General features: G+C 42.6%; 1 protein-coding gene across 1 annotated transcript; it reads right to left on the bottom strand.

Annotated features, from left to right (window-relative positions):
* Nucleotides 1–3273: 3273 nt before the first annotated feature.
* LOC139374129 (signal peptidase complex subunit 3) lies at nt 3274–6891 on the bottom strand. The gene is made up of 4 exons (XM_071115128.1): nt 6666–6891; nt 5510–5660; nt 4243–4358; nt 3274–3871 (listed from the first exon to the last, which is right to left on the bottom strand). The coding sequence occupies exons 1-4, from the start codon at nt 6806–6808 to the stop codon at nt 3739–3741; spliced, it is 543 nt and encodes a 180-aa protein (XP_070971229.1). The 5' UTR covers nt 6809–6891; the 3' UTR covers nt 3274–3738.
* Between the last annotated feature and the right edge of the window lie 673 nt (nt 6892–7564).

Here is a 7564-nt window from a genome sequence, read left to right as displayed (position 1 = left end):
CTCATGAGCATTGATGCACCTGGTCTCTCCGCTGCCTATCAGCTATTCCTATTTGTTCTTGTAGATTCATATTGAAAATTGATGCAGCTTTGAATGGTTTTACAGTGCCTTGCGAAAGTATTCGGCCCCCTTGAACTTTGCGACCTTTTGCCACATTTCAGGCTTCAAACATAAAGATATAAAACTGTATTTTTTTGTGAAGAATCAACAACAAGTGGGACACAATCATGAAGTGGAACGACATTTATTGGATATTTCAAACTTTTTTAACAAATCAAAAACTGAAAAATTGGGCGTGCAAAATTGACATTTTTTCCCCATTCCTCCTTGCAAAACAGCTCGAGCTCAGTGAGGTTGGATGGAGAGCATTTGTGAACAGCAGTTTTCAGTTCTTTCCACAGATTCTCGATTGGATTCAGGTCTGGACTTTGACTTGGCCATTCTAACACCTGGATATGTTTATTTTTGAACCATTCCATTGTAGATTTTGCTTTATGTTTTGGATCATTGTCTTGTTGGAAGACAAATCTCCGTCCCAGTCTCAGGTCTTTTGCAGACTCCATCAGGTTTTCTTCCAGAATGGTCCTGTATTTGGCTCCATCCATCTTCCCATCAATTTTAACCATCTTCCCTGTCCCTGCTGAAGAAAAGCAGGCCCAAACCATGATGCTGCCACCACCATGTTTGACAGTGGGCATGGTGTGTTCAGGGTGATGAGCTGTGTTGCTTTTACACCAAACATAACGTTTTGCATTGTTGCCAAAAAGTTCAATTTTGGTTTCATCTGACCAGAGAACCTTCTTCCACATGATTGGTGTGTCTCCCAGGTGGCTTGTGGCAAACTTTGAACGACACTTTTTATGGATATCTTTAAGAAATGGCTTTCTTGCCACTCTTCCATAAAGGCCAGATTTGTGCAATATACGACTGATTGTTGTCCTATGGACAGAGTCTCCCACCTCAGCTGTAGATCTCTGCAGTTCATCCAGAGTGATCATGGGCCTATTGGCTGCATCTCTGATCAGTCTTCTCTTTTGTATGAGCTGAAAGTTTAGAGGGATGGCCAGGTCTTGGTAGATTTGCAGTGGTCTGATACTCCTTCCATTTCAATATTATCGCTTGCACAGTGCTCCTTGGGATGTTTAAAGCTTGGGAAATATTTTTGTATCCAAATCCGGCTTTAAACTTCTTCACAACAGTATCTCGGACCTGCCTGGTGTGTTCCTTGTTCTTCATGATGCTCTCTGCGCTTTTAACGGACCTCTGAGATTATCACAGTGCAGGTGCATTTATACGGAGACTTGATTACACACAGGTGGATTGTATTTATCATCATTAGTCATTTAGGTCAACATTGGATCATTCAGAGATCCTCACTGAACTTCTGGAGAGAGTTTGCTGCACTGAAAGTAAAGGGGCTAAATAATTTTGCACACCCAATTTTTCAGTTTTTGATTTGTTAAAAAAGTTTGAAATATCCAATAAATGTCGTTCCACTTCATGATTGTGTCCCACTTGTTGTTGATTCTTCACAAAAAAATACAGTTTTATATCTTTATGTTTGAAGCCTGAAATGTGGCAAACGGTCGCAAAGTTCAAGGGGGCCGAATACTTTCGCAAGGCACTGTATGTGTGGTATGATTGCTACCTATTGTAGATCTGTACAAACGATCCACCTATCACTATGAATGGTGGATAGAGAGTAAGACAAGACAGTCAGACTGGTAGACTATAGTGGTATAGTAAAAGTTAGCTTGATATAGTGGAGGCGCATGCAAGCAGATGAGGAAATGTGGCTAGGATGGATGACATTATACAGTAAAACCTGCAAAAGAGCCAATGCAAACCAGGAAAAGAAACACACAACCCTCCTCTGTGGCCAATTTGTTTATAAACACAACCCTCCCCTATTTTGGAAGTTTGAACTTTCCCTTAGAGCTGTCAAATCCACAAGCAGTTCGTGGCATTATACCTAAAGCAGACATATCCATTGGCTGCACTGTCGCATTAACATAAATCCCATACAGCCTCGCTTACAAATTCAAACACTGGAATGTAATCTACACCTCGATGGAAATGATATAAATCCTAATTTCGTTGAATGATTTTTCATTTTGAGCGTCATTATTTCTATATAGCCTACACTTTCTCGTTCTGAACTTCTAACGCCAGCCGGGCGGGTGTGGCTTCGTGACAGCGCGCAAGAGGCTGCTCTCCAATTTGACAGCTCCAACCCAGTTCCACCTCCACCACTGCCTAAACATCAGCTATAATGCGGGTGTCAGCTATCGCTAGTTAACGCATGATCTGATTTAAGCTAGGCCTTAGTTTAGGAGAAACCCTGCACAACCTGGTGAGCTTCCCCCTTGTCTTAAAGTGTAAGTCACTTTGGGTTTAATAACCTGTACAACTCTTCACTCAACACCCGTCGTCTGAAATAGCAGGGCCCTCTGCTATTCGCAGCTGAATTTCCCCAACTCTTGTTTGGTTCCCCTGCATATCACATATGGTCTAAGAACAACTTATATGAATCTGTTATTTTCCAAGATTAAAATCAGTCTCTTGAATAAAAATATCTGGCTAGCTATAATTACATTTCCCCTTCAACTGTGGCTGCTGTCAACAACCTTGGGCTTTTCTGTTCCTATTGTCATACAATGGATGTATTTCCACTCGCTACCTCTGCAAACCCATTCAAACGCGAGGCCTTCAATTAAATGTTGAAATCACCAATCTGTCTAGTCTACTACCTATGGACATTCTTTAGAGGTACAGTGACTATGTTCAGTTATTTGGAGCACATAGGAACATTACAAACGATGTCGTTGTAGCCATTATATTCATATACCATCATTTCAAAACATTATGAATAGAGCAGATATTGTTTTGGGTAACTCAATTATAATACATCGAAAATTATTCTATGGGCCTATGTCCATCATTCTCAATGTGGCAACTACTCTGAACGCTTCGGGTAGGTTGTGTTTGTGGTCATATGGCGCCACCTGTCGGTAAAATGTTAACATTACACATGTTTTTTAATTAACCTTTATTTAACTAGGCAAATCAGTTAAAGAACAAATTCTTATTTACAATGACGGACTACCCAGACCAAACCCGGGCGACGCTGGGACAATTGTGCGCCGCCCTATGGGACTCCCAATCACAGCCGGATGTGATACAGCCTGGATTCGAACCAGGGACTGTAGTGACGCCCCTTACAATAAGATGCAGGGCCTATCCTCTTCTCTACTAATAACCAGGTATACAGAATTATCTTTCAGATGTTTTTTTATAAAAAAGAAAGCAACAGCTACAGTGAACAAACAAAACGGAATTATTCGAAAGATTTCACATTGCCATTCATTATACAGGTACTGAGTACTACTGTAGAGTTACATGAAGCATGAAGAGTCCTGACTTTTTACTAGTTACTATGTCCATCTCAGCAATGACCATTTAAACCAAGGATTACTAGCAGTCAAATCCTTGCTTCCTCCTCGATTCCTTACCTTTCTCAAAGTGCATGGAAGTAGATGATCCAAGGTCTCTCCTCTAATGAACTTTGAGAGGAATTTAGGAAAAAAAGAAGCAAGGATTTCACTGTTAGCAACATTTAGACAGCCTTTTTTCCTGTGGCAGCATCAATGCAAAGGCATACAATTGAATGGTTCCCAAATGTCCACTTTTATTAAAAGTCATAAAAGAGGACACAACAAACACAAACGATGGAACAGTTTAGTAGCTCTTGGTGGTCTCGTATGATTCAGGGAAGGGGACAGACATGTGGCCAGAGCCCATGACCAGGGGCAGGATCCCAGCGTTGGGCACCACGTTCCAGGACAGAGTCAGGGTGATGTTTTTGTTCGCCCTGGTGGAGAGATCATCACACAAAGGCCTTAAACATCGTAGAACATTCCTACAGTATTTCCATTCAAAAGACTGGAGAGGAGCAGGAGAGGTGCCAAAAGCGGTCCTATACGAAGGGTGTAACTATTCAACATAATGTAGGACTAAAGGGAAATCAGATAGCTTACAGCAGGTTTAAAAGGTGTAGCAAAATGATTATGTCAATGTGCCTTTTATACCTGCTGTAAACTCTATGTGACAAACTATTTGATTTGATTAAATAAAATGGCATCAAGACCGATTTTACACCAATGCTATATCAAAAACACGATTTGTTATCGTTAGGTTACTGGCAGCAGAATAAAAGTGAGAGGGTGAACAGAGGGCGCTTACCGAAGACCGTTTCCATCATCGAAGAAGAAGTACTTGGACTTCATGTCTCTGAGGTTGAGCTTGGTGCTCTCTCCTCTGAGCACGATCTTATCCCACAGAACCACCTGGTTCAGGGCCTGGAAGAAAGCACAACACGTCGCAGTTAAACGTCGCAGCCATGCATGTCACCTTCCTAGGTGGCCCAATCCCAGATCTGTATCAAAACTCCAGTAAAAAGTCCAGTAAGTGTGCATAGAGCTGGTGCAAGAGTCAATACAAATAGTCCAGCAGTCTTATGGCCCGCTTGCCGTGCGGTAGCAGAGAGAACAGTCCATGACTAGGGTGGCTGGAGTCTTTTTTTCCTCCACTGACACCTCCTGGTATAAAGGTCCTTGATGGCAGGGAGCATGGCCCCAGTGATGTACTGGGCCAGACGCGCTACCCTCTGTAGCGCCTTACGGTGGGGTTGTCAAGCAATTGCCATACCAAGCGGTGATGCAGCCAGTCGAGATGCTCTCAATGGTGCAGCTGTAGAACTTTTTGAGGATCTGAGGAACCATGCCAAATCTTTTCAGCCTCCTGAGGGGGGAGAGGCGTTGTTGTGCTCTCTTCACGACTGTGTATCAAATTCCTATAGTCATAGTTTACATAGGATTATACAGCACAGACAGACCTGAGACCAACCCAGGCTACTTCTTAGGATACACCATTTATAAAAAGTCACCCATCAAACCATATTGCCTTCTTGGCTCCCACCAATTAAATGTGTGTGATCTGTAGAAGAACCAATGTGTCAACAGCGTGTGGCAACCAGCCTACCCATGCCAAGAGGAGGAAGGTGATAATGACCCTACACCATAAAGGAAAGAGGTCAGTTCTTACATTGCTCCTGGTGGTGTAGAAGTATGACTATTCTGCTGCAATTCTATATATAGGGTAATGAACCTATAGAAGGTCATCCCTTCAGATTGGCTTTCATCAAGTATAATTTGTGTGATCTGTTGTTGTGGCAACTACCAAAGCAAGCCAAGAAGAACGTAAGATAATGATAATTGACAGATCAACAGGAAAGAGAACAGGTCTGGGTTGTATTCATCACGCCGATTTTGCAACAGAAACTGTTTAGTCGAAACGGAAAACATATCGCAACGAAAATTAGAGTTCGAAGAGTGCCTTGGTCCTTCTTTCTATTAGATCATTTCAGGTAGGTACCTCCCCGCTTGGTTCTTAAATGGTCAACCGTTCCTGTTGCAAGACGTAATGTATACACCCGTTGTAAGACACTTACGTTGCTCTTGGTGGCGTACTCGGCAGACAAGTAGAGGAAGAGCTGCTTGACGTTCCAGTCAAATATGGGCTTTATGTCAGCAGAGAGGTCAAAGGTGATGAACCCCAGGTCACTTCTCTCCCTGGGTCCTGTGAAGTCATCCACGTTTTTCCTGTCAAATGGTAAAGGCCGACTTAGTTGTGTGCAGTGCAAGACATTTCTTTCACCACGTGGAACAATAAGCTGTAAAAAAAAACAGTTTTTTGTCTTGGCTACACCATAGATATTAGTAGGCTACATTTACTTTATGGTTTCTGGCTGTACATTTAGGCAATGTTCTCTAGCTACACTTTGCACTGTATGGCTTGGTACAGCTACTTGAATGGCATATCACAGTTCAGTGGGCCCCCCGCAAGGGGGGACAACAGCCAACTACCTACAATTCTACACATTTTGCCATGTGGTAAAGGGAAATGTGCATATTTACATATGCCATGAGCCTGAGAGACAATGTTGCTGTTTAAAAGTAATTTCCTGCAAATCTACACGTAGCCACAGGGCAGAGAGAAAATTTTGCAGTTTCATAGCTGATCTCATGGTATTCTATACATTTTGCCATGATACTGAGAGAACATGTTGCAGTTTTGCAGCTAATTTCCTGAAATTCAAAAAAACAAATTGTGCCATGGCTCATGATCTGTTCATATGCTAATGGTGGGGGGGGGGGGGGGGGTTGTAACTACGCAAGTCAGTTAATAACAAGTTTTTATTTACAGTAAGGTCGGAAACATTTGATCTGCTGGCAGCTAGGTTACAGTTTGACAAAATATACCGCGCTGACGTGCTGTTCAACTATTGGGTACAATGTTGCAAGCAGCAGCAGCTGGCATCCGGTCTGGCTGGCAGGCAACGGTTGTTTATTGCTCAGGCAGTTTAATACACTGGTGTCTGTTAGATTGATTGGCGTCAATATTGCCATATGAATTCAATGATCACCTCGAGCTAGCATTAGTTAGCACCATTGCAAACACGCATACACCGAGCTAGCTATGTAGCCAATTGAGACCAATAACTGTTTATACGAATACAAATGTGATAGATCACGGAGTGAAATATATCTAAACCAAAACAAAGCATGTTCACTGTAGTTTAATAATAATAACTAGTCATCACTCACAGCATTACTCTCGAGACGTGGATATCCACCGGTACCCTGCGGTCTTTGAACGCCGTCGTGATAAAACAGCCAAACGTCAAAGCTGCCATCACGCTGAGCGAGAAGGCGAAGAGGGAATTTGCCCTCGACAACACTGTATTCATTTTGAAATACAATTATATTACAGCTTCATACACAGCGATGCGGAACACTTCTCGCTGCAAAAGCAGGAAGTGTAGTTTGACACAACGAAATACGAAACAGGGTGGTTCATCTGTAAACGATGGAACATTAAAGAAAAACATTGCCACCATGTGTTATGGAGGCGAACTACAGCTCACACGACCAGTAATGGCTAAGGAATTTCGTGACAGTAGACAATTGACTGGATAATATAATTTTGAAGTAAAAGTACATGAGTCAAGATAATGTTAAACCTCAAGAGAAGAAATGCTCAACACATATTTTTGAACCTTTCTGAAGCATCACAACAAAATGGAACAAACCACAGTTCAACTAAGATTAAGGCGCGGGTTAGTTTTTTGTAATCATAGGTCACAGTCAGAATGCCCCTGGCTATAGCTGTACTGTATTCCCTGCCCTAGGACTGCTGGAAGAGTCTAAATGGCCCTAGGCCTGTATCCACAAAGTGTCTTAGAGTAGGAGTGCTGATAGTGCTGATCTAGATTCAGTGTTGCATTTTAGATCATAATGAATAAGAATACATGGCTAGGAGGGGTCTAAGCCTAGATCTGCACTCCTACTCTGAGACACTGTATGACTATGGGCCCCAGTTGTCCCACAGGCAGGCAGGCAGCGCTACAATACAGCTGCTCTCTCCAGCTTATCCTATCTGGTCTCGACCCAGCTGCTGAGGGGAATTTATGTGTCATTCTGGGCTGGCATATGACCCAGTACCA

This window comes from Oncorhynchus clarkii, chromosome 19 (assembly GCF_045791955.1).
Source record: "Oncorhynchus clarkii lewisi isolate Uvic-CL-2024 chromosome 19, UVic_Ocla_1.0, whole genome shotgun sequence".
In the NCBI taxonomy this organism is placed as follows: domain Eukaryota; kingdom Metazoa; phylum Chordata; class Actinopteri; order Salmoniformes; family Salmonidae; genus Oncorhynchus; species Oncorhynchus clarkii.
This window is presented reverse-complemented; position numbering and strand designations above follow the sequence as displayed.

Coding starts and splice junctions, on each gene's coding strand:
- LOC139374129 (XM_071115128.1), bottom strand. CDS start 6,808: ATGAATACAGTGTTGTCGAGGGCAAATTCCCTCTTCGCCTTCTCGCTC. Junction 4,359..5,509: donor AGTACGCCACCAAGAGCAAC/GTAAGTGTCTTA, acceptor GCTTTCTTCCAG/GCCCTGAACCAGGTGGTTCT. Junction 3,872..4,242: donor GATGATGGAAACGGTCTTCG/GTAAGCGCCCTC, acceptor TCTCTCCACCAG/GGCGAACAAAAACATCACCC.